Here is a 27,108-nt window from a genome sequence, read left to right on the forward strand (position 1 = left end):
TTAACAGATGCAGATGCAGCAGTCTTAACCAACAGATGCAGCAGCTTAACAAAATTAACAATAAAAACAATAAATTATCAAGGTGCAACAGATGCAACAGTCTCAACAAAATTAACACTTAACAGATGCAGCAGCTGTAGCAGAATTAACTTAACAGTGCAACAGTCTTAACACTTAACACTTAAACACAGTGTAACAAAAACAGTCTTAACACTTAAACACAGTGCAACTGGCCAACTGCAACAGTCTTAACAGTCTTAACACTTAAACATAGTGCAACAAAAATAGAGAGGGCATCCCTCAACAAAAACAGTCTTAATTCTTAAATACGGATTCCGGGAAGACGCGCAAGACAACGCTTAATATGCTTCCTTAAACCAATTGTTCCATTCCTCTTTGGATTAACATTATAGACTTGACCACAATGCTTGCACTCTACTTTGCGAACTTCTCTGTTATCTTCTTTCACCTCAAAGTGTTCCCAAATATCGGAGCGTACTTTAGGAGCACGGGGCATGATTGCACTTGAACCTAAAAAAATATAAATCATAAGTTAGAATATTATATTTTGATGATAATAAAACAAAACTACAAAAGTATTAAGTATATCACCAAACAAATAGAGTATTAAACTTACCACTCAAGATGCAAGTTGCAACTATACATCAAACAATGGTAGTAGTGCTTCCATTATTTTCCATATCTAAAAATAATTCGACCAAATATGTCATACAAATGAAAAAGCATGATATATTATTTTGAACTAAAATACACACAAAATATTAAAGATTACCAAGCTCGAGTTCCTCAAGATACTTCAAGTCTTCTTCAACACTAATAGGATTCTTCTCTTCTCTAAGCCAATCTTGAACACAAATAAGAGCTTGCACACATTTAGGAGTCAATGAACTCCTAAATGAATCAAGAATACGGCCACCGGTGCTAAACGCGCATTCCGACACCACACTAGAAATTGGAATTGCCAACACATCACGAGCCAACTCCGAAAGAATAGGAAATCTAGGAGCATGTGTTTTCCATCAATTTAAGATATCAAATTCTTCACTAAAAGGCTCTTGTTCTTCACTAATGTATTTATCCAACTCCGATTTAGCACCCCCACTTCCATTGTCTTCCTTTTGTTTCTTCAAGTGAAGCTTTGTCCTTATTAAAGTTGCACTTATAACACTCCCATTAGATGTATTAGATGTGTTGTTAGATGAAGTAGAACTAGATGGAGATTGAGGACAAGATTCGGCTGAATACTTTTTTAGATACTCTCCAAACAAAGAATTCATATAAGCATATACCTCAACATTTATTTTCTTCCCCAAAAAGTTCTTCAAGTGCTCCCTCAACATATTCAAATTTGTTACGTGGATCCAAGACGGAAGCAATAAAAATCATTCTATTCATCTTTTCAGGCTCACCCCAATACTTCTTGAACTTTTCTTGCATTCGCTCAACCATTTTTCTCAAATGCTCATCCTCACTAACTAAGAACATTTTCAAATGACAATAAAGTTCATATACATCCTCAAAATGAGAATTACAAGTGACATAATGTGAACCTAAAACTTTTTTAGTTAGCTCGTGAAATCTTGCAAGAAACTCTATCACATTCCTCACATTCACCCAATCATCAGATTCAAGAGGACCTACACTACTACCATCTTCACAAAGATGAGAACATTGATAAGCAGAAAATATATCATCAAAAAGATGTAACTTGTCAAAGGCCTTTTCAAAGTGTTGTGCCGTATCCAACATCAAATATGTGGAATTCCACCTAGTAGGAACATCCAAACACAACGTTTTGGTACATTCTATCTTTACATGTGCACAACACTGTTTAAACTTTAAGGTCTTTGCAAGCGAAGATCTCACATACCTCACAATATTTCTAACACGTGTCACGGAAGCATCAAGTTCTTTCAAACCATCTTGCACAATAAGATTTATTATATGAGCCATGCATCTCACATGAAGATGTTTACCACTCATCATATTAGTTTTCCACATATCTAACTGTTTAGACAATTCTTTGACTGTGACATCATTTGAAGAAGCATTGTCCATGGTGATAGTGAAAATCTTGTCTAATTTCCATTCAAGCAAACAATCCCTAATATATTTAGCCATCTCTTCACCCTTATGACTAGTGATAGGGCAAAATTTTAGTATTCTTTTATGCAACTTCCAATCCCTGTCAATGAAGTGGGCTGTCAAACACATATAATTTATTCTTTGTAATGAAGTCCATGTGTCTGTTATGAGGCAAATTTTTGGTTGTGCTTCTCTAAAAGAACTTCTTAGATTTTGCTTCAATTCATCGTAAACTTCATAACAATCCCTTGTTATTGTTCTACGAGAAGGAAGACAAAATAGTGGTTGAGTTTTTCTCATAAACTTCGTAAAGCCTTTATTTTCTACAAAGTTAAATGGTAGTTCATCAATAACTATCATCTCAATTAAGGCCCTCCTAACCACTTTTTGATCAAATTTCCAAATTGATCCTTCATTATTTTGGCAAGATTAAAAATTTAGCAATGTTTGACTATTATCTTTAGCAATGTTAAGTGGGTATTCTTTGCATCTAAGCAAATGATTCTTCAATCCTGTTGTTCCATTCTTAGATGAATTAGCAGCATAAGCTTGTTTACAATATCGACATTGTACTTTCCCAACCCCATTAACCTCAAATTTATCAAAATGGTTCCAAACATCAGACCTAGGTTGCATGGCTTTCCTTTTCTTAGAATCTTGAGTATCAATGGTGTTGGTGTTACTATCTACCGTAATAGGTAAACTTTCACTTGAACCAACATCACTTACTCTACTTGTATCTGCCATCTATACAAAATTAAACAAATATAAACATAAATTAACAATCAATAAATTAAGAATCACTTACAAACTCATGTTTTGCACATTAGTAACATAAGATATAGTACCACTAATCTTAGTTTTCACAAAAGGATTCACTTTCCTATTAGAAAAACCATCCAAACAAGAATTTGCATCCAACCATTCCACAGAATTTTAAGTCCTATGCTGATTTTTACATCAGTGTACTGTAATATCCTTACATTACCTATAAATATGAAGATCAAATGGAACAACAACTAATTTCCTAAGTTTCAACACTGAAATTCTTTAGTGCAACTTGAGGAGGATGTGTTTTGTCCTTGAACTGAATCAAAGCACAAAAAATGAAACAAAATGGAAATAAAAAACCAAGAAAATAAATCCATGATATACCCTTTTGGATTAAAAAAAAAAAGAAAAAACATCAATAGCAAGTCAGCAACAATAAGATTAACAAGACTAAACAAGAATGTTTTTAAGAAAAATGAAGTTTGTAGAGTTTCTTTTATTGTTTGGCCAAAATGGAGTATGGTACCTTGTGACTTTTACACAACGGAGAATTTTCTATGTATCTTCCTTCAACTGATTGAAGACCATTAGTGGTAGAAACAAGAATCAGCCATAGTAATTGAGTGTATATGAGAAATCGCAAGTTCGCAAGTTCACTAGAAAGTAGAAATCACTAGAAAGTAGAAACATACCTTTGAAAATTGAAACTATCTCAAGTTTGCAACAACAGCATCTTCGTTTGCCCAGAATTTGTGATGACTGAGGAGTGAGGTTCGCCTAATCGAAGCTCGGAAAGACGAAAATCACCTAATCGGACTGAGGAATTGAGGAATGGAGCATCTTCGTCTCTTCGACTCTTCGTTTGCTACTCTGTCTAATAGCCTAACGCCCTAACCTAATGAATGATGAAAAATTAGCTTTAGACAGGGTGGGCTGGGGCTTTGGGCTTGGGCGTTGGGCTGGGGAGTACACTGGTCAATAAGAAAATTAGAAAAATATCTTTAAAAAAATCGGTATTTCGGTATACCAAAATTTCAAATATCTAATACCGAGGATCGTACCGAAATACCAAATTGCAATACCGAATTAGACCGAAATACCGAAAAAACCGAAACCAAAATACCGAATTAATTCGGTTCGGTTCGGAATTCAGTTTTTCGGATTTTATGCCCACCCCTAGAGTTGAGTACAGCATTTCACCCTCAGACGAACGGATAGTCCGAGCGCACTATTCAAATTCCCGAGGATATGCTTCGTGCGTGTGTGATTGAGTTTGGAGGGTCTTGGGATCAGTTCTTGCCATTGGCGGAGTTTGCTTACAACAACAGCTATCAGTCCAGCATTCAGATGGCACCGTATGAGGCTTTATATGGGAGATGGTGTAGATCCTCGGTGTGTTGGTTTGAGCTAGATGAGGCTAGATTACTGGGCATAGACTTGGTTTAGGATGCTTTGGAGAAGGTTAAGGTGATTCAGGATAGACTTCGTACACCCCAGTCCAGACAGAAGAGTTACGCGGACCCGAAGGCTCGTGATATTTTCTTTATGGTTGGAGAGCGGGTTCTACTTCGGGTATCGCCTATGAAAGACGTTATGAGATTTGGAAAGAAAGGGAAGTTGAGTCCGAGGTTTATTGGCCCTTTTAAAATATTGAGGCGTGTTAGGAAGGTTGCTTATGAGCTTGCCTTACCTCTTAGCTTGGCAGGAGTTCATCCGGTATTTCATGTTTCGATGCTCCGGAGGTATCACGGTGATCCGTCTCAAGTGTTGGATTTCAGTTCAGTCCAGTTGGACAAGGATCTATCTTATGTTGAGGAGCCAATGGCAATATTGGACAGGCATGTCAGAAAGCTGAGGTCAAAGAACATTGCATCAGTGAAGGTTCAGTGGCGGGGTCATCCGGTCAAGGAGGCAACTTGGGAGACTGAGCAGGATATGTGCAGTCGTTACCCTCATCTTTTCACTACTTCAGGTATGTCTCTATGCTCGTTCGAGGACGAATGAATGTTTAAGTGTAGGAGGATGTGACGACCCGGCCGGTCGTCTTAAGAATTAATGCCCCGATCCCCTATTAACTACTTTCCCCAAATTTATTTCTGCTATTTTGATTTGCCGGGATTCGGTTTTGAGTTTCAGAGAGTTTTGGGACACTTAGTCCCTAAATGAGAGCTTAAGTGTTGGAAATTTGACCGTAGTTGGAACAGTGTGAAGATGGCCTTGGAATAGAAATTTGATGGTTATGTTAGCTCCGTTGGGTAATTTCGGGGTCATGAGCATGTTCGGATTGTGTTTTGGAGGTTCGTAGCTATTTATGATCTGAACTGAGGTGCGGGATACCAAGAGGTCCCTGGCATGTATATTGAGGATACCAAGAGATCCTCGGAATACCGAGAGTTCCCTAGCATATATTGAGGATACCAAGATACAAAGAGATCCCTAGTTATCATCCTTGTTATGAGTGGTACTTCCTTGTGGTTTGCCTTCATCTTTGTTTCCGTTATTGTACTCTTATTATCCTGTGTAGATTCTTACTGTAGATTTTCAATTGTATTGCTTATCTTATCATGTCATCTTTATATTTATTTAATCTCAGTAGGGCCCTGACCTTCCTCGTCACTACCCAACCGAGGTTAGGCTTGGCACTTACTGAGTACCGCTGTGGTGTACTCATGCCTCTTTTGCGCATGTTTGTCATGTGCAGATCTAGGTTCCGCTACTCAGGCCTATCATCCTTGAGGAGGCGACTGCTCTAGAGACTTCGAGGTACATCTGTCGCGTCCGGAGACCGAGAAGTCCCTTTCTATTCCTGCTTTTAGTATTTAGCCCTTCTGTATTTTTTTCTATTTTATTAGACATTCCGAAGTTAGAGCTATGTAGTATTGATCTTAGCTTGTGATTTGTGGGTTTTCGGGTCTTGGATTTATGTATTGGTATTGAGAGTTTAACATGGTGTAAGCCGAGGCACATTTAAACATTGTTTCTACTTTATTTCTGTTTTAAATTGTTTACTTTCGTAAATTTTGGTTTTCCTTCCGCAAATTAGGCTTACCTAGTCGTAGAGACTAGGTACCGTTACGATGGTTCACGGAGGGCGAACCGGGGTCGTGACATCAACTCCCGATCAAACTTTTCAAAATCTCTCATTTTCCAACTTTTGTCAATTCGTGCCGAAACGACCTACGGACCTCCAAATCTATCCGGATACTTTGAAAGAATGAATTAAAGAGGAGAGAAGAAACTTTGGCTTTCCATAAATAATTCAAGAAGACGACGACGCGTATAATGAAATACTATCTACCGGAGATAGCGGGGATGCAGAAGAACAAGTGCTACCGATTTCAAGCGACGAACTACAAAAAGTTATTGAAAAATTGCGTAAATCATTTAAAAACAATATGCAATATTATTTTTACAAGTGTTGAAATGGGAATAAATACTTGTAACTTGTATTAAAAATCTAATATTTATATTGCATCAAATAAATAAAAGGCACTTCATAGTCTTGAATTTTATTTATCCATTAAAGTTTATTTGTATTTAAATATAATATTTTTAAATTTTTAATTTTAAAATATCCTGAGTACGCTTACCACCCCTTTAAGTACCCTCTTCCTCTTAGGACCAGTAGGGGCACATATAAAATACTCGTACCCTTAAATTCACTTAACCCAACTCCCCTCAAGGAACCCCCTCTCACGTACCAGTATTGCCTCCGTACCTAGTCCCCTTAAGAACCATTACCCTCCCTTTAGACAACCATATATCAATTAGACACATCTTGTTGGGACAACATAAAAAAATAGAAGTCGTACATTTCACACACAACTAGCGTGGCAAGAAAACCAATTAGACAGGGACATGTGGATTTTGATCCCAAATACGAAAAAGAAAAAAAGTTTATAAGGAAAAAAAACTATGCCCATCAAAAGCTCTAATAAGATAGCAGCACACCTCCTCCCCCTTCCCCTTGCCGCCTCCTCCTTCTCTATCACTTCCGTTATTCCATTCTAGTTTTTTCTGTAACTTTTTCTTAAAATTTCAAGTGAGTTTTGGCAAGTTAAACCATAAAAAATCAGCTACTATGGTTTATAAAAAGGGGTTCTTGAGCAGAATTGGGGAGTAAGACTGATATAAAGAAGATTTCAATACAATTATCAATGTCCTCTGAAAATTCCAAGGACCACAGTGGCTCCTATATATATTCATCCTTTGCAAAGATTATCTTTGTTCCATCATTGACACACCACTACACCACTTTCTTTTTTCTTCCAGGGTTATATGAAATATTAAGTTCGAGGTGTCCGGCCAACTACTTTAGTTCCCTGTTTTCAAATGGGGTTTGTCATTTGTGGTTTTCTTTTTAATTAGATATTTGTTTCTGGATTTTATTATTGTACATTATCCAGCAACAAGTTTAGACGGGGGTTTTCTGTTATCAAAGTTATCAGAAAAATTGCAGTTGATTATGGTGGTTTTAAAATTGGGAAGAGATTGGAGAAACCAAGTCTAATATTTTGTGGGAGTGTCCTTGGTGCTGGCGTTCTGATGGAGAAGTGAAAAACAAGTTTGAAATGAAATTTATTGACGGCCGTGAAGTTTTCTGGCAAGACTCAACGTCAAGAAAATCAGAGAGATCGAAAAAAGTGTAAAGACAGAAAGAAAAAGAAAAAAAATGAAATTAACCATTTTTATGCAATGACGCGCTCAAAGAGAGTGCAAAATGAATACTTTATCATGTCAGCAAAATGTGTCAAATTGATAATCTTTTATATGAGTTTAAGTGTTCAATAAGTACTACCTCGAGTTCAAATGTCTATATGGAAAAATCAGACAAGGGGACTGTATATATATTTCGCCTATTTATTTGGAGTCCTCCCACTTTTTATGATGGTAATAAATACGATATATATAGATCAAATGTTGTTATTCTTTCTGTCCTAATTTATTTGTTGTACTTTTTTATTAGTATGTCTCAAAAGAATGTCATACTTTATGATTTAGAAATAATCTAACTTTAAATTGCTTACTTTATAGTTAATGAAATAATTCATAATCACACAAATGTACATGACTTATTTTAGACTATAAGTTTCAAATTATGTTTTTTTATTTTTAAATTTCGCGTTGAGTCAAACAGTGCTACATAAATTGGAACAGTGGAAGTACTTTTTATCTTACACCTTTATGTAATTTTTTACTCCATTCGTCTCATTATATGGTGTTGTTTGTTTAGACACATAATTTTAAAAAAAAGACTTTTGGAACTTGTGATAAAAAATAAATTACAAATACTTTTGTGGTTATAAATGTCACACCTCCTTTTTCCTACCCCGGAAAGGGTATAAGGGAGTTTTTCCAATTAAAGTGACAATCGAAACGGGATTATTTATTTAGAAATCAGAGTCACTTGGGATAATTTATGGTGTCTCAAGTCACCGGTTTAAATCCCGAGTCGAGAAAAGATTGACTCTGTTTTACGGTCCGCAAACACAGAAATCCGGGTAAGGAATTCTGTTAATCCGGGAGAAGGTGTTAGGCATTCCCGGATTCCATGGTTTTAGCACGGTCACTCAACTGTTAATATTGGCCTACTATCTGATTAATTACACATTTTTAACTTTATAACCGTTTTTATCCATTCAAGGAACTATTTCAAGGTTATTTAAAACACATCGTAAGCCACGCTACAATGCACCCGTGATTCACGACACGTTCTATTTAACCTTGTTAGAGATTAGAATCGGGTCACATGAAATGGACACCCGGGTTTTAGTTAACACGCCTAAAGCAAACTATGAGATTCATTTTTAGTATCTAAGTTATAAAATATGAGAGCCAGAGGTGATTTAATTAGGATGGCACACCTAACTCCGTTCTAAAGAACTATACTTAATTAGGTCTAAGGGCATTTTTATTCACAAATAACTCGAATTTAAAGCTATTGATGATGAGCAAAAAAGTATACAGCGGGCCTGTAATAATGTGGCTAAAGTGTTGGGCCAATAGTTGGCCCAGTATATTATTAAACGAGCATACCAAGGTGGGGGGAAATGTTGGGACTGCGTAGGCTCGAAATCGAATCCCACAGACCTGGTCCTTGAAACACTTGTCAGGCTTCATGCAGTCAAGGCCACTTCGTTTAGGGCTGACGCCCAAGCCCAAACACCCACAAAAATACATATATGAAATTAATTAAAAGTGAAATAACCAACTGTTAACACATGTTCTCATGTAGATATGCATTAGGCAGCAAAGTTGGACCTTAGTTCAAACATGTAAAAGGTCATTGGGCCTAAATTGAGGCCCAACTATCCATGATCCACACATGACATATAATTCTCAGCACTTCTCAGTCTAAACTCATGCTTATATATATGACAAACAGTAATTATGACTTCAAACAATAACTCTAACATCAGCATTCAGGCTTTTAATCACCTAGCTGATAAATAACTGAGAATGTATTAACTATTGAATGTACTACTGACTCATCATCAACATAAAAATGAATAGACTCCCATCTTAACAAAACATCCATGTAGCTGAAGCTTCAAACAGATCTCCTAAAATGTAACTTACATGCACAAATACCTTCCCCACACCTCACAACATGGTCCATACTTAGAACACACATCTATTATGTACAAATTTTTTAGCTAACTTCTAATATGCTGAAAGCAAAACGGGGAGGGGAAAAAACAAAATGAAATAGACTTAAACATCATAAAACCAGTCTCCAGCAAAGCAAAAGAACAGCTACTAAGTGACAACATCCAACGAACTTAAAACTTTCAGGTGTATTATTCACATGATCACAGGGGTTCAACCTTACATACCTGAATACAACCAAAAACAACAACAGAACTTCAGCAAAAAGATGGTAAGATCAGCAGAGCTTAAAACAGCAGTAATCAACAACTAACAACCAGCTTAAATCATGTTTTGAACCCAGAAACCAGCAGTGTATTCAAGCTTTTTAAAACCAAGAAAAATGAGAACTAGCTAATCAATGGAACAGTATTTGAGATCCCTTTTTGTGTTTTTTTTTCTAATTCTGAAACTCTATCAGTGTGTGTATATTTTTTAGTGTTCTAGGTGCAGAGAATAATGCTGAAAAGTCTGTCTAAAGTGAAGGAAATGGCCCTATTTATCTCCAAAATTTGTTGTGTGCCTTCCAAGTCAAAGAATGAATTTTGTTTCCAAAATACCCCTCACAAAGCAACTTTTCTAACAGCAAGCGGACAACTGGCCATTTCTAATTGGCTTCAGCAACTTGTACTGGTAGAATAGCACCAGTTGTCCATGCCACAAAATATTCTAGATATCTTATCCCATTTCTAAACTCCCAAATTAACTCCCTTAAGTTTTCTTTACTTACAAATGAACCCCTACAAATCCCTAAGAATTGAAAAATATGGCCAACAGAAACAATCAACACAAATGACAGCAAATGGATCAAAACCAAGATTGAACATCTTAAAAAAATAGAAAAATAATAATCTTAAGACCTCCAAACTTGATTTTGACTAAAACTAAATTAGTCAAAACAAATTAACAAATTAGGAGAATCCAAGATGCCTAAAACTAACATTAATAAATTATATTATTTATTATATGCCTATTTCAGAATTAGATTAACCAACAGGTCCAAACAAAATAAGCAATGATAACTAAAACTAAAGAGAAGCTTGATATGCACTAGAGAACTAGGCTGGTTGACATGAAAAAAAACAAATAAAACCCTAACGGCCCAAAGAATATGGCCTCCTGAACTACTTAGTTTGGTCATTGAAATGACAAACTAGGAAACAGGATGAACAAAACAAACAGAAAAAAAAAAAAGATAAACAAGAGAATGATAACATAAGAGAATAAAAGGAAAAAAAAAGACGGGGGGAATGTACCTATACCGGAACGTGAATCAAACGGCTTAAAGGGAAGTAGACGCCTCTGATTTAAGTTGCAATAGGTGTTAGGCGACTGTTCTCGTCGAGAACAGACGGATAACACCCATTTTCCGGCTCAAATCTTCTTTGAAAAAAAAATCAATTTGTGACGGCTTTGCATGCTCTCAGATCCGAAATTGAACCAATTTGGGGAAGAATCAAAAGGATTGACTTGGTAATTTAGAAAGAAGAGGAGGTGAGGAATGTTTGGTGTAATTTTGGAGTGATTTAGGGGCGTTTATGGAGTTGCCACCGACGGAGGATTTCAAGGCGGCAGTCTCTAGGGTTTTGAGAGATGGTGAGGTGAGGAGATGGAATGAGGGGGGTTGACTGGGGGGAGGGCTTGGTTTGGACACTTTTATACTTGGGGTTTGATAAGTTTCGGGCCGTTGGATCTCAAATATTCAACGGTCGTGATTAGGGACAAGGGAAACGGGGTCGTTTGGCTGCAATGGGGCCTGGGACCGGGTAGCTGGGATTTGGGCTTGGAAGATTGGAACGGGTAAAGGGGAAATTTGGGCTTCACCATGGCTTAGCCCAATTAAATCAGCCATTGTGCAATTAACCCCATTTATTTTCTATTCTTTTTTGCTTTTCTTTTTCTTTCCTTTTTTTTCAATTAAAAACCTAAAATAAAATCCTAAATTAATATAGATTGTAACACTAACCAATTTCATAAAAAAATATAAAAATTCCTTAATCCTAAATCAAAGAGAAAAACCATTATTCTAAAATTAAGCTAAAAATGCAACAATGGACTATTTTTGTAATTTCAATTTTGATAGAACAAATAATTAGCTAATTAATCCTAAAAACATAGAAACCAACTCTAAATGCAATGCATGACATTTTTTGTACTTTTTCGTGATTTTAATAAAATAAGTATGCACAGAAAAATGCAAACAATTAACACGATTTCCTTCCAATATCCTATAAAATTGCAAATAATTAGAAAAAAAATTATTTCTTTAATTTGTAGGAGTATTTCACATAGGAAAAAAATCACGTGCTCACAGCTGCCCCTCTTTGCTCGGAAACACGAAGAGTTTTCGGGCAAAGATAAAGTGAGCGGATACGAGCTATTTTTGCCCGTTTGAGTATTTCATGGGAAGCATTTTTGAAAGATTTGACCGCGCCCTGCTTCCGTGGTTGCCTACATACCCTTTGTTATAAAGGAATCAGGTCAGTGTAGTTTGGAAAGTTTTGGTAGCTGGGACTACCGGGAAGCTGTGATTTCACTGCTGCTGCTGCTATTGCTCGCTGAACTCCTTATTACACAAAGACAAAATAAAAAGTAGGTAGGCTAAACTATGATCTATGAATTACAAGAATCCTATCTACTATCTTCAAACTTGGTCTTGCTTCTTCTACAGTTCTGTTGTGCATCTTGAACTGTCGACCTGCACTCTCAAGGAGAATTTATGTTGTTGCTAATGCGAATTGAATTCTGAGATGGGTTCGCTTGTTTTCTAGGTGGGTGCCTGATTTTCGGCACTTGAACTGCACTCTCTAGGTGGGCGCCTGATTTCCAAAACTATTCCCTTGTTTTCCAGGTGGCCGCTTGATTTGCCAAAACTTGAGTTGTATTCCCTTATTCTCCAGATGGGCACCTGATTGCCAAAACTTTAACTGTTCCCTTGTTCTCCATGAGGGCGCCTGATTGCCAAAACTTTAATTGTTTTCCCTTATTCTCTAGGTGGGCGCCTGATGGCCAAAACTTTAACTGTATTCCCTTGTTCTCCAGGTGGGCGCCTGATTACCAAGACTTTAACTGTATTCCCTTGTTCTCTAGATGGGCGCCTGATTGCCAAAACTTTAATTGTATTTCCTTGTTCTCCAGGTGGGCGCCTAATTACCAAGACTTTAACTGTATTCCCTTATTCTCCAAGTGGGTACCTGATTGCCAAAACTTTAACTGTATTCCCTTGTTCTCCAGGTGGGCGCCTGATTGCCAAAACTTGAACTATATTCCCGTGTTCTCCAGGTGGGCGCCTGGTTGCCAAAACTTGAACTGTATTCCCTTGTTCTTCAGGTGGGTGCCCGATTGCCAAAACATGAACTGTATTCCCTTGTTCTCTAGGTGGGCGCCTGATTACAACAAAATAGACAAAACAAAGAAACTTTTCTGCCCCAGTTTGGTATATGGGCGCATCTGTGAGTGTTAATCGAATCCCGTTATCAAAAAGCTATAAGAACTCAAAAGCTAAATCCTATTATCTAGGAGGGCTATGACAATTGAAATTAAATCCCATCTTAAGAGTGAAAACTTTAAAGCTAACTTATATTTCCCAAAGGTAGAGCTTATATTAAATCTTGTTATCCATGAAGGTCTTGGAATTCAACTAAGTCCTATTATCTAGGAGGGTCCTGATAATCCCAAAAATTGAATCTCATTATCCAGGAGGGCCCTGAAAACTTTAAACTAAATCTCATTATCCAGGAGGATCCTAAAGATTTATGGTTGAACCCGTCTGGTGCATGCTTTCCCCACGGAGGATTCCTCAGAATAAACGAAATTTCCTGCCCCTATTTTAACCAAAGAAAATTTTATCAGTTTAAAAATATGGTGGTTAGTTTGCGGCATTTTTGCTGAAGGTGGCCCTTTCACTACCGTGCTTTGCTTTGACTGGCTGTCTTGAACTGGCCAAGAATAATTTGCCTTTCTAACTGAATTCCAACCACAGGACCCTGAATGACCCAAGTACTCTACACCCAACCCGCTGTTTTACGTTTCTGTCCTTCCTACCTGAATCTCTATATCTTCCACAAAATTCCCAAACCACTCGACCAATGGAGCTTTCACTGACGCCTTATTTTCCACCTTGCATCATGCCATCTCTGGTATGTTTGGCCACACTTTGCTTTGTGCATTTTGGAAGTTGGTAGTAAGCTTTGAAATCCTTTCTCACTTGCTTAAACAAGGCTGACATTGGAACAACCTTAGCGAAATAAACCCAAAAGAAATGAAATGCAATGACTTCGAGAGTTAGAAATAAAGAAGAAAAATCAAAACAAAAAGACTGTTTGAGGAAGAAATGGACAAGGGACTTATCTGAGCGAGGTTGCTGGAATCAATGATCATGACATGCATTTCGGATTAATTTGCCTAGTCCATTCAATTAATCTTATTTTAGTCTTCACACTCTCTGCCTGGGGTTCCCATAATCTGATTCCTTTGCAAAGTCAACAACTTTATTCGGCTTGCGGTGCCTTGAAGGGTTTTCACCAACAACCTCTCTCATTTATTTATCTCTCAACTCACTGTCGCCTTACGGTTCTCGTGAGGGTTTTCACCAATAAGACTCTCTCATTTTTCATTTCTCTCAGCTTTTTGTCACCTTATGGTGCCCGTAAGGGTTTTCACCAATAAGACTCTCTCATTTTTCATTTTTCCTACTTAGAACAGAGTGTTGCCCCTGATATGAATCATACCTCTACTTGCTCGACTTGGCGTCCCTCGAAGATTGATCGGAAGGTCTTTATTTGGACTATAATGTGGGCTTTTGGATAGGGTTTAGAAAGAAAGAATATCATAAAGGCTCAAAACAACTTGAATGGGTTAAAATTACAACTTTTGGAATCAGATCTCTTACAAAACCACAACTTCTGCCCCAGTTTTCTTTCTTAGGGGCTTTGAATTTCATATTTGATAGCACTGAACCATGAGGCTGCCTATGTATCCTTAAAAGGAATCAGGTCGAACGTAGTTCATGTCATAAAAATTGCTTTATTGTTGTTACTTTTCTCTTTTCTCTTTTTTTCTCTCTTTTTTTCTTCTTCTTCTTTTTCGGTCTTTTTCATTCTTTTCTTTCTCTTTTTCTCTTATTTTTTCCTCTTTTCCTTCTTTATTCACCTTTTGCGTCCATGTTTCTGAACTTAGCTACTGATTCCAAAAGAGGGGTATGAAAGAAATAAATAAGGCTCAAAGGGGTAACAAAGGATAAAGTGTTTAGATAGCAGAATAAAATGTCTTCGTCATTCCAATCTTCAAAACTTGCCAAGTACAAACAACACAATTTAAACCAAATAAATCATACATAATATCTTTTGACTGCATCATAATTGATAGCCATATCTACACATTTGCCTTCTATATCAGTTAAATACAAAGCACCATTGGACAACACTCTCGTTACGATGAATGACCCTTGCCGATTTGGGGCGAACTTGCCTTTTGCTTCAGCCTGATGTGGAAGGATGCGTTTCAATACTCGCTGACCCACTTCAAATTTTCGGGGACACACCTTCTTGTTGTATACTTTTGTCATTCTCTTTTGATAAAACTGACCATGACACATTGCTGCCAGTCTTTTCTCGTCAATCAGACTCAATTTCTCCAAACGGTTTTTGACCCACTGATCATCATCAATTTCGGCTTTAGTAATAATCCGAAGAGATATAATTTCAACTTCCACGGGTATCACTGCTTCAGTGCCATATACAAACAAATAAGGGGTTGTACCTACTGATGTGTGAACAGTAGTGCGATAACCCAGCAAAGCAAAAGGTAGCTTCTTATGCCACTGCATGGAACCTTGTACCATCTTCTGAAGTATCTTCTTTATGTTCTTATTGGCCACCTCGACGACTACATTTTCCTTGGGGAGATAAGGAGTGGAATTACGATGCGTAATCTTAAATTGTTGACATACTTCTTTCATCAAATGACTGTTAAGATTAGCACCATTATCTGTGATGATCATATTTGGGATTCTGAGTCGACAAATGATATTTGAATGAACAAAGTCGACCACTGCCTTCTTGGTCACAGATTTGAAAGTCTTAGCTTCAACCCACTTAGTGAAATAATCGATGGCCACCAGAATGAACCTGTGCCCGTTTGATGCCGCGGGCTCAATTGGTCCAATGATATCCATGTCCCAAGCAACAAAGGGAGATGGTGTGGACATTGTGTGCAACTCAGATGGTGGAGAATGAATCAAGTCTTTGTGTACCTGGCATTGATGACATTTATGCACAAAGCTGATGCAATCTCATTCCCTGGTGAGCCAATAATACCCCGCTCGAAGAATCTTCTTTGCCAGAACATACCCGCTCATATGCGGCCCGCAAACTCCAGAATGTACCTCGATCATAATAGTCGTGGCTTGCTTAGCATCGATGCACCTCAACAGCCCAAGATCTGGAGTTCTTTTGTACAAGACTCCCCCGCTCAAGAAAAATCCACTAGCAAAACGCCGAATTGTTCTCTTTTGATCACATATGGCTTGTACCGGATATACCCCCATCCTAATATACTCCCTGATGTCATGGAACCACGGTTCACTATCAAGTTCTTCCTCAACCACATTACAGTAGGCATGCCGATCACGAACTTGAATATGCAGAGGGTCAACATAAGTTTTGTCCGGATGGTGCAACATTGATGCCAAGGTAGCCAAAGCATCGGCAACCTCATTATGGATCCTTGGTATGTTTCTGAATTCTATTGATCGAAACTATTGACAAAGATCATGCAAACATTGTCGATACGGTAAAAGCTTTAAATCCCGAGTCTCCCATTCTCCTTGAATATGGTGCACCAAAAGTTCCGAGTCTCCCAAGACCAAGACTTCCTGAGCTCCCATATCTACAGCTAGCCTCAATCCCAAATGCATGCCTTGTACTTAGCCATGTTGTTGGTACAATAGAAACGAAGCTGAGCTGTGATGGGGTAGTAGTGCCCTATTTCAGAAATGAGTACAGCTCTTATCCCAACACCTTTCATGTTAGCAGCTCCATCGAAGAAGAGTTTCCAACCGGGCTTTTCATCCTTCCCGACCTCGTCAATATGCATTACCTCTTCATCAGGAAAGTAAGTCTTCAAAGGTTCATATTATTCATCCACCGGGTTCTCAGCTAAGTGATCGGCCAAAGCTTGGGATTTCATTGCCGTCCGAGTCACATATACAATGTCAAACTCTGTGAGCAAAATCTGCCACTTTGCAAGCCTTCCTGTGGGCATAGGCTTTTGAAAGATATACTTTAAAGGATACAGGCGAGAAATGAGGTAAGTAGTATAGGATGACAAGTAATGCTTCAACTTCTGTGCTACCCAAGTCAGGGCGCAACATGTCCTTTCAAGGGGAGTATACTTAACCTCATAAGATGTGAACTTCTTGCTGAGATAATAGATGGCTTGCTCTTTCCTGCCAGTGATGTCATGCTGACCCAACACATAACCAAATGAATTATCTAGGACTGTCAAATAAAGAATCAAAAGTCTCCCATGTTCCGATAGGACCCACACATGTGGGTTTGACAAATACTCTTTGATCTTATCGAATGCTTCCTGGCACTCATCAGTCCATTTGACCGCATCATCCTTCTTTAGCAACTTAAAGATGGGCCTACAAGTTATCGTGAGATGAGCAATAAACCTGCTGATGTAGTTCAGCCTCCCTAGCGGACTCATTACCTCGATCTTGTTCTTTAGCGGTGGTAATTCCTGGATAGATTTGTTCTTTGACGGATCCAACTCAATACCACGCTGACTGACTATGAACCCTAACAGTTTCCCAGATGGAACACCAAATGCATACTTTGTAGGGCTGAGCTTAAGATTGTACCTGTGAAGCCTCTGGAAAAACTTTCTCAAATCACTGACGTGGTTAGACTGCTTCATGGACTTTATGATCACATCATCCATGTAAACCTCAATCTTCTTGTGTATCATGTCATGGAATATGGTAGTCATTGCCCTCATGTAATTTGCCCCAGCATTTTTCAAACCAAATGGCATGACTCAGTAGCAATATGTTCCCCACGGCGTGATGAATGCCGTCTTTTCCGCATCTTCCTTATCCATTAAGATCTGATGATACCCCGCATAGCAGTCCACAAAAGACCCAATCTCGTGCTTGGCACAATTATCAATCAAAATGTGGATACTTGGTAGTGGGAAGTTGTCCTTTGGACTTGCTTTGTTGAGGTCATGGTAATCGACACACACTCTAGTCTTACCATCTTTCTTGGGCACAGACACAACATTGGCTAGCCACGTGGGATACCGCGTGACTCGAATGACCTTTGCATCAAGATACTTTGTGACTTCTTCTTTAATCTTCACATTCATATCGGTCTTAAACTTCCTTAATTTCTGCTTGATGGGAGGGAATGCTGGATCGATTGGAAATTTGTGGACCACCAAATCGGTACTCAAGCCTGGCATGTCATCATACGACCATGCAAAAATATCCTTATATTCAAAAAATGCTTTAATTATTTCTTCCCTGGTTTGTGGTTCAAGATGGACACTTATCTTGGTTTCTCTGACATTATCTGGATCTCCTAAATTGATTGCTTTCGTTTCATTCAGATTAGGCTTGGATTTTTTTTCAAAATGATTTAGTTCCTTACTGATTTCCTCGAATGCCCCATCCTCATCACATTTTGTTTCATCATCACACTCTATTTCTTGGATTATTATTTCAGAATTAGATTGACTTTTAAGACTTGGCTGAAGATTCCTCATGCATGTCATGTCATTGAAACCAGCATAAAAATAACTGTACAAAGAAGAAAAGAAAACAAAAATAAAAACTATCAGGAATGATGGAAAAGGGAAATTGCATTTTATTGATGTCACACCTCCTTTTTACCCGCGCCCGCAGGGGCGCAGAGGGAGTTTTTCCAATTAAAGGACAATCGAAACGGGATTTATTATTTAATTCAGAGTCGCCACTTGGGAGATTTATGGTGTCCCAAGTCACCGGTTGAATCCCGAATCGAGGAAAAGATTGACTCTGTATTGCAGTCCGCGAACCAGAAATCCGGATAAGGAATTCTGTTAACCCGGGAGAAAGTGTTAGGCATTCCCGAGTTCCGTGGTTCTGGCACGGTCTCTCAACTATCACATTCGGCTTATTTATCTAATTATTTTTATATACATGTTGAACCTATGTGCAAATTTTAACTTTTTACCGCTTATATTATTATTATTATTAACGAGAATTGCAACGTCGTGAAAATACATCTCGAACCACGTCACATCAATGCACCCGTGGTTATCGATACATTTCGACTCCGTTGAGATTTGGATTTGGGTCACATAAATGTGCACCCGAGTTTAAGAAAGTAAATTATTAAAAGCGCATCTAAAACAATCTAGCGTTTTATTAACTTTGAGGGAAGCCACGAAATTCGCTAAAGGGCACGTCCCGAGGTCTAACATTTTTAAAAAAACTAGTTAAAGAGGGCCACGCAATTTGTGATTTTATTTGGCGCGGCACGCCTCGTTTATTTTAAGGACATCCTAAAGCAAGCCATTATTTTCTTTTGAATTTGTCTCTGAAGCCTAACAAATTAACTAGCATATATGAAAGGCCCAAAATCCTTATGAATCAGTTTCAAACCAATTAAGCCCAATAACTTAGTAAATGAAGGCAGAACATTTTCAGCAAATTGTTCATAACAGCCCAGATTTCATTTATAAAGGGCTGGACAGTTTGGGCTTATGACGAACCCAAAAATACGACGCTGATTTTAATTTCGAGGCCTGCCAATGCTTTAGACCCAGACATCTCCTTAATTCAAATCGAACAATGATTCTCAGCCAATAGATCAGTTAGACCATTCAATTCATTTAAAATGTTTTTACATGGATAGTTGCTTAAGTAACCTTAATGACTAGTTAATTCCATCTAAAACTCCTCAAACAAGTTTAACCGCGGCTAGAAGTGAGACAGTTTTTCAGCAGGCAAAGACTGTCTATTACTTGTGAGTTCAAAGTAGAGCAATGTGTTGTAATACCCCTAGTAAGACTAAACAAACATCACTAACCCAAAAATGTGTTCTGATCGTTAAGGTCCTAAGAGATCAAATCTATGTCATCAATAGTGCACATATACGGTCGTACGAACCCAGCAATCCAAGTTAAATTCAATCCTACTATGAAACTAACAAATCTGAATTGATTCACACTAATGCTGGCATTTCTTAGCTGCTCACAGCTGTTTGAATATTGAATTGCTAACTACAAGTTAAGATCTAAAGTCAACTTTTATATTTATGTTGTTTCTAATATCGATAGTTAAACTAATCATCCCATGCAATCATGCTAAGCTACTGAATATTAACATTCCAATACAAATTAATAGTCCAAACAGTGCAGTCTTACTTCATTACAACGAATCATACAGAAATAAAAATCAAAAGTAGTCAATTCTGTAATCAAACATGCTTCATTTTCGTTCCACTTCTCAACTTTCAATGTACATTATGATGAACGTGAAAGTGTACCTGGGCTTGCAGTGAAACAAAGGAGAAGAAAGAGATCAGTAATTTCACAGCAGTAGCAACAGGAATCAGCAATAATTTTCAACGGGTATCAGCAGCTAGAACTCAAATAGCAACAACAAACCAGTCTCAACCCAGAAATGAAACTCAGCACACTCAAATTTAAACCCGGAATGAATTGTAGAACAACAACAATAGTGGATACCCCAAACAGACCTGACTGTACCACACTACGCTCGAAACTAAACCAGAAAAACTTTCTAAAACTTTGACAACACTAAACCAGACTGCCTTCCAAAGGAACACTCTATTTTCATATTCTTTTTTACAAAAAATATCCTCCTTGTTATCTCAGGTCTACCCTCTTTTATACCCTAAGATAGACCCATTTTCCAGCTTGTTTTCACACTAGGCAGAATTAAGAAATGTGTGTCTCCCATCATATTCCCTGACAACCACTACTAAGTGTCTAATTTCATTGTTTAGTTTTAAAGGTGTATGGGCAATGCTATATTTTAATCAAGTCTTTTTAAGTCTCCCCACACCATTATGTTTTGTTCCTCATTAGCACTAAACAAATGCGTTAGTTTAATGTTAATTAAGTGCTTTACTGACAGTCCACTTAGCAAGACCATTTGCCAAACTTTTAAACCCCCAAAATACCCCTGAAGACCCTGTGACTGCAGCTATAACCAATTCTCCTAAGTTCTGAATACAACCTTATAACTCACTACTATCTAATTAACATTATCATACCAACACTGAATTCAAACCAATGTCAGATTCATTTCAGAACCTAAACAGTAGGATTCAATTCATCAAACTCAACAACAACTTAAGCTTGAACCAGGTTGAATCAAATAGCAACAAAATAAAGGCCCAGGATTTTAATGATTCAGAACACCCTTACAGGGAATGACATAGTAGGTTCAGGTGACAACCAAAACAAAGTTCATGTATTTTCAAAGCATTTCAACTGACCAAGCAATTCAAAACAATGTGACGACCGACTAAGCGATTCAAACATTGTGATGGACTAATCCTTAATTTTAGCAAACGGGCAAACTTAAGTTATCGATTGCAAAATCGGAAATGTTCTAACAAATCTACAAACTGCCTAGCTTCAATAATTGACTAAAATTAACGAGTCAACACCAATTACCAAACCAAAGCAAATTGACGTGACAGGAAATTAATCTGAAAAGACACATAAAAAAATTAGATGAAACAAAGAACAGAGAAGACCAAAAATGAGGAAAATGAAAGCTAAATAACAAAATCCAAATGGAAATGGGAAATACCTAAGATGAACGACCAGCTCGGCTTGAACCAAATCTGACATCTTTTGATTTTGGTCGGAATAGATCTTAATCACGAGTTCTCAAACGAGAACACACGAATAAAACCTATTTCGGCCTCGAATCTTCAATACAGGCTCTTGATCTGAGAACTCAACGTTCGTTCATTCGAATTGAGATTCGACAAACTACGGTTTGATTCGAGGGGAACTAGGGGTGGTTTAGGGACGAGGGAAGTCAGGTGGACGTTTGGTGTTAGCCTGGAATCGATTGGATTAGTTAGGGTTTTTTGGTTGATCTTTGATATAAGATTCAAAGGCCCTGATCAGGATTCGAGGGGAATGGTTAGAGGGGTTAGGTTTAGGAGGCCGTGGGGAAGCTGGGGTGTGAATTTGGGGGTGAACGGAGCACTGTCCACCGGGTTTCAGGCGATGGAGTATGGTGGCAGCTATTAGGGTTTTTGGTCGTTTGGTCTCTCTGAAAGAGACGACTGAACAGGGGGGGTGTTTGGAAATGAGAGGGGGTAATGGGTCTGGGTATTTTGGTATATTAGATTGAGGGGATTAATGTGATCCATTGGATCAGTGAAGATCGACGGTCCAGATTAGGTTGGGGGTCAAACGGGGTCATTTTGGTTAAGTACTGAGGCGGGTTTGGTTCGGGGTAAACGGGTCGAGTTCGGTTCTTGGATACGGGTATTGATCTGTGACCGTTGGATGTGGCTTGGTTGAATGGCTGAGATTTTTGCCATTGAAACGACGTAGTCTGGTCCCTATACTACGTCGTTTCACCATCCTGTGAGAGGAGCTGCCTGGACCGGGTTTGGGACATTCCATTGGGCCAGGGATTTGAGCCCAATCCGATTTTCCTTCCTAGTTTTTGTTCTTTTCATTCATTTTGCTTTCTAAATTATTTTCTAAAATTATAAACCAAGTTAACTTATTAAAAATACTAATTATCTTCTAATAACATTTATCACATATAATTAAATGCCAATTAACAATAAAATCACACAATTCAACATTAAATGCTAAAAAATGCAAAGCACATTATTTTTTATGATTTTCATTTTCGTAAAACAAATCAGTGGTTAATTAATCCTAAATTGTAAATGCAAATGCAACACATATATTTTTGAATTTTTCAGTAGTAAAAATAGAATAAACATGCACAGACAAATACAAATAAATCACAAGCAACACACAACTATTTTATTTTGAATTTTTGTGGGAGTAGTTCTTGTAGGGCAAAAATCACGTGCTCACAGCTGCCCCTCTTTGTCCGGAAACACGAAGAGTTTTCGTGCAAAGATAAAGTGAGCGGATACGAGCGATTTTTGCCCGTTCGGCTACTCCGTGTGAAGCATTTTTTTAAAGATTTGACCGAACCTCTGCTTCGAAGGTTTCCTACATATCCCTGGCTAAAAGGGAATCAGGTTAATGTAGTTCGGGAAGTTTTGGTAGTTGGGACTACCCTGGAGCTGTGGATTTACTATTACTGCTATTGTTGCTGCTGCCGCTACTTACTGACCTCCTTGTTACACCTTGATAAAAATAAAGAAGTTATACTAAGCTATGGTCTATGAATTACAAAGATTTATTCTCAAACTTGATCATGTGACTGTTGTTGCCTTGTTGTCTTGTGTTTCCTCTGATGTTTCTTTGCTTCTGACTTGACTCGTATTCTCTCTTGATTGCCGAATTTGAACTGCTTATTTCCTTCTTGTGAGCTTCGAATTATTTTTCCTTCGAAGCTTAAACTGCCTTCTTTTGACTAGTGTTGCCTTCCTTCCGACTTCTGGACTTTAATTTATGCTGGGGAATTTTGTTGCAACCCTCCGCTCTCCGGGCGGGCTCCTGACTTCTACTATGACTTAACAAGATAATACCTCCATTCTCTAGGCGGGCTCCTGACTTCAACAACTTCTTAAAATATAACACTTTCATTCTCCAGGCGGGCTCCTGACTTTAACAACTTCTTAAAATATAACACTTCCATTCTCCAGGCGGGCTCCTGACTTCAACTACAACTTAAAGATATAACACCTTCATTCTCCAGGTGGGCTCCTGACTTTAACAACTTCTTAAAATATAACACCTCCATTCTCCAGGCGGGCTCCTGACTTCAACTACAACTTAAAGATATAACACCTCCATTCTCCAGGCGGGCTCCTGACTTCAACTACAACTTAAAGATATAATACCTCCGTTCTCCAGGCGGGCTCCTGACTTCAATTATGACTTAAAGATATAACACCTCCATTCTCCAAGCGGACTCCTGACTTTAACAACTTCTTAAAATATAACACCTCCATTCTCCAGGCGGGCTCCTGACTTCAACTACAACTTAAAGATATAATACCTTCATTCTCCAGGCGGGCTCCTGACTTCAATTATGACTTAAAGATATAACACCTCCATTCTCCAGGCGGGCTCCTGACTTCAACTACAACTTAAAGATATAGCACCTACATTCTCCATGCGGGCTCCTGACTTCTATTATGACTTAACATATAATACCTTCATTCTCTAGGTGGTCTCCTGACTTCAACAACTTCTTAAAATATAACAACCTCCATTCTCCAGGCGGGTCTCCTGACTTCTACTATAATTAGAAATATAACACCTTCATTCTCCAGGCGGGCTCCTGACTTCAACAACTTCTTAAAAATATAACACCTTCATTCTCCAGGCGGGCTCCTGACTTCAACAACTCTTTAAAATATAACAACCTCCATTCTCCAGGCGGGTCTCCTGACTTCTACTATAATTTGAAATATAACACCTCTATTCTCCAGGCGGGCTCCTGACTTCAACTACTTTTTTAAAATATAACACCTCTATTCTCCAGGCGGGCTCCTGACTTCAACAACTCTTTAAAATATAACAACCTCCATTCTCTAGGCGGGTCTCCTGACTTCTACTATAATTTGAAATATAACACCTCTATTCTCCAGGCGGGCTCCTGACTTCAACTACAACTTAAAGATATGTTCTATTGCCGTTGTTCCTTCCTGCCTCCTGAACCATTTTCCTTCTAACTTGAATAATCTTCTTTCAGAACTGCTTCCTTCAAAACTGGTGCTTCATTCCTCTGAAAACTGCTGGGGATAACTCCGGTGTTTCATTCAAAAATATGTTATTCTCCTCCTTCAGAGACTACTTCCCTTAAAGCTGGTGTTTTCCTTCCTCTGAAACTACTTCCCTTAAGACTTGTGTTATCTTCCTCCCGAAAATGCTTTCTTTAAAACTTGTTTTGCTTTCTCCCGAAAACTGCTGGGGATACCGCTTTTCAACAAACTTGTGTTAGACTTCCAGAAAATTTTCGAAATGAAAGAAAATTTTCTGCCCCAGTTTGACAATCTTTCTCGTGGCATGTCTTTCCATCATCAATAATATTTCCTGTCCCTACTTCAAATCAAAGAAAATTTGTTAGTTTAAAACGTGGGGGACGTTCCTACTGGGGATGGTTTTCCCTTTTTCTTTTTTCCACGCTCTGCGTTGTTCAACCATCTTGAAACTTGGCCGATAACTTTCGACCTTCTTGATGCTTCCGTTATTTGCCAACTTCTCAACCGTTGTTTTCCACTTTTACTCCATACTTTCCTCGACATCTTAGAGCAATCCATCATTTGGTCTTATAATGACGTCTTTCTTGTCCCATCACATTATCTTCGGCCTGTCTTATCCCCATTTACCTTGCCCCATGTTGGCGACTGGTAGTTGGCTTTGAAAATCCTTCTTAAAGACAAACTACTATATAAAAAAATCTTTAACCAAAAGAAATGAAAGATGATGACTTCCAAAGACGAAAAGAAAATTCTTTCTGAACAATTGTTTGAAGAGAAAAAGGAAAAGGACACATCTGAATGGTATAACTGATCTCAATGATCATATCGTGCATTTTTGGATTAATCAACCCAGTCTATTTACATCAATCAATCTTTCTGATGGCCTTACTTTGCATTTCAAAAGGTCCCGCAACCCAACTCTTTTGCCGAATCAACATCTGTGTTCTGCTTGATGCTTCGACGGATCATTTCTATCAACCTTACCTCGTTTGTCCACTTTCAATTCCTTGTCGCCTTATAGTGCCCTTCGAGGGGTTTTCACTAATAAGACTCTCTCATATCTCTCAACTCACGTCGCCCTATAATGCCTGTGAAAGTTTTCACCGATAAGACTCTCTCATTTTATTTCTCTCAACTTTCGTCGCCTTATGGTGCCTGTGAAGGTTTTCACCAATAAGACTCTCTCATTTTATCTCTTTTCAGCTGGGGATTGGGGTGTTACTGATAAGATTCTCTCATTTCATTTCCTTTCTGCTGGGGATTCTCTCATTTCGTTTCTTTTCTGCTGAGGGCCAGAGTGTTACTCCAGACTTCCATTTGCCCAACTTGGCACTTCTCGGATACTAATCGGGAGGTCTTTTGGACATCAATATGGGTTTCTGGTGTATGGCTAAAAATTTAAAATAATTTTGATGGGTAAAACATTACAACTCTTTGAATCAACTTTCCTTCCCCAAAATTATAAACACAACTTCTGCCCCAGTTTTTCTTGCTTGGGGGATTTTTGATTCTTATTACACTATGACCGAGCCGTGAGGCGCCTACGTATCCTTTTTGAGGAATCAGGTCAAACGTAGTTCCCAATTCCTTTGTTTTTCTTGTGACTTTTCTTTTGTCTTTATTATCATTATTTTTCTTTTCTCCCTTTTTCATTTTCATTACTGATTCCAAAAGAGGGGTATGAAAGAATAAATAAGGCTCAAAAGGGGAAGCAAAGGTTGAAGTGTTTGGATGGAAGAACAAATTGCCTCTGTCATTTCATTCTCTGATACCATGCCAAATGCAAACAAACAACAATTACAATTAAAAGAAATCATACATAATATCTCTTAACTGCGTCAGAATTGATAGCCATGTCTATGCATTTTCCTTCGATATCTGTTAAACATAAGGCACCATTGGACAACACTCTGGTTACAATGAATGGCCCTTGCCAATTCGGGGCGAACTTGCCTTTTGCCTCAGCCTGATGTGGAAGGATGCGTTTCAGCACTTGCTGACCCACTTCAAATTTCCGGGGACGCACCTTTTTGTCGTATGCTCTTGCCATTCTCCTTTTATATAACTGGCCATGGCACACAGCTGTCAATCTTTTTTCATCAATCAAATTTAACTGCTCCAGACGAGTTTTGACCCACTCATCATCATCAATCTCAGCTTCAGCGACAATCCGAAGGGACGGGGTTTCAACTTCCGCAGGTATTACAGCTTCAGTTCCATATACCAACAAATAAGGAGTTGCACCTACTGAAGTACGGACAGTGGTGCGATAACCCAACAATGCAAATGGTAATCTTTCATGCCATTGCCTCGAACCTTCTACCATTTTCCGAAGTATCTTCTTTATGTTTTTGTTGGCTGCCTCAATCGCTCCATTTGCCTTGGGATGATATGGGGTAGAATTGCGGTGTGTAATCTTAAACTGTTGGCATACCTCTTCCATCAATTTACTATTAAGATTAGCACCGTTATCTGTGATGATCACCTTCGGGATTCCAAATCGACAGATGATATTTGAGTGAACAAAATCGACCACTGCTTTCTTGGTCACAGACTTGAAAGTTTTGGCCTCAACCCATTTGGTAAAATAACCAATGGCTACCAGAATGAACCTATGCTCGGTGGATGCTGCTGGCTCAATTGGTCCAATGATATCCATGCCCCAAGCGACGAAGGGCCA

At 38.3% G+C, this 27,108-nt stretch overlaps 2 protein-coding genes across 2 annotated transcripts; both read right to left on the reverse strand.

Annotated features, from left to right (window-relative positions):
* Positions 1 to 1,311: 1,311 nt before the first annotated feature.
* Positions 1,312 to 2,142, reverse strand: LOC138868396 (zinc finger BED domain-containing protein RICESLEEPER 2-like). Its single transcript, XM_070145946.1, has one exon. It carries the CDS (start codon positions 2,140 to 2,142, stop codon positions 1,312 to 1,314), a length of 831 nt encoding a protein of 276 aa, XP_070002047.1.
* A 393-nt stretch (positions 2,143 to 2,535) lies between these two features.
* Positions 2,536 to 17,520, reverse strand: LOC104221375 (uncharacterized). Its single transcript, XM_070145947.1, has 6 exons — positions 16,995 to 17,520; positions 16,444 to 16,625; positions 16,067 to 16,282; positions 15,654 to 15,778; positions 15,068 to 15,491; positions 2,536 to 2,853 (listed from the first exon to the last, which is right to left on the reverse strand). Exons 1-6 carry the CDS (start codon positions 17,518 to 17,520, stop codon positions 2,536 to 2,538), a joined length of 1,791 nt encoding a protein of 596 aa, XP_070002048.1.
* Between the last annotated feature and the right edge of the window lie 9,588 nt (positions 17,521 to 27,108).

The sequence above is a fragment of the Nicotiana sylvestris genome, chromosome 5 (assembly GCF_000393655.2).
Source record: "Nicotiana sylvestris chromosome 5, ASM39365v2, whole genome shotgun sequence".
Taxonomy (NCBI): Eukaryota; Viridiplantae; Streptophyta; class Magnoliopsida; order Solanales; family Solanaceae; genus Nicotiana; species Nicotiana sylvestris.

Excerpts from the sequence above, each read along its gene's own strand:
- LOC104221375 (XM_070145947.1), bottom strand. The coding sequence starts at position 17,520 with ATGACTACCATATTCCATGACATGATACACAAGAAGATTGAGGTTTAC. Across the intron at positions 15,492-15,653 it reads GCGGCATCAAACGGGCACAG|TCATTTGATGAAAGAAGTAT; the intron begins GTTCATTCTGGT and ends TAATCTTAACAG. Across the intron at positions 2,854-15,067 it reads CAAAAGTATACAACAAGAAG|ATGGCAGATACAAGTAGAGT; the intron begins GTGTGTCCCCGA and ends AATTTTGTATAG.
- LOC138868396 (XM_070145946.1), bottom strand. The coding sequence starts at position 2,142 with ATGGCTAAATATATTAGGGATTGTTTGCTTGAATGGAAATTAGACAAG.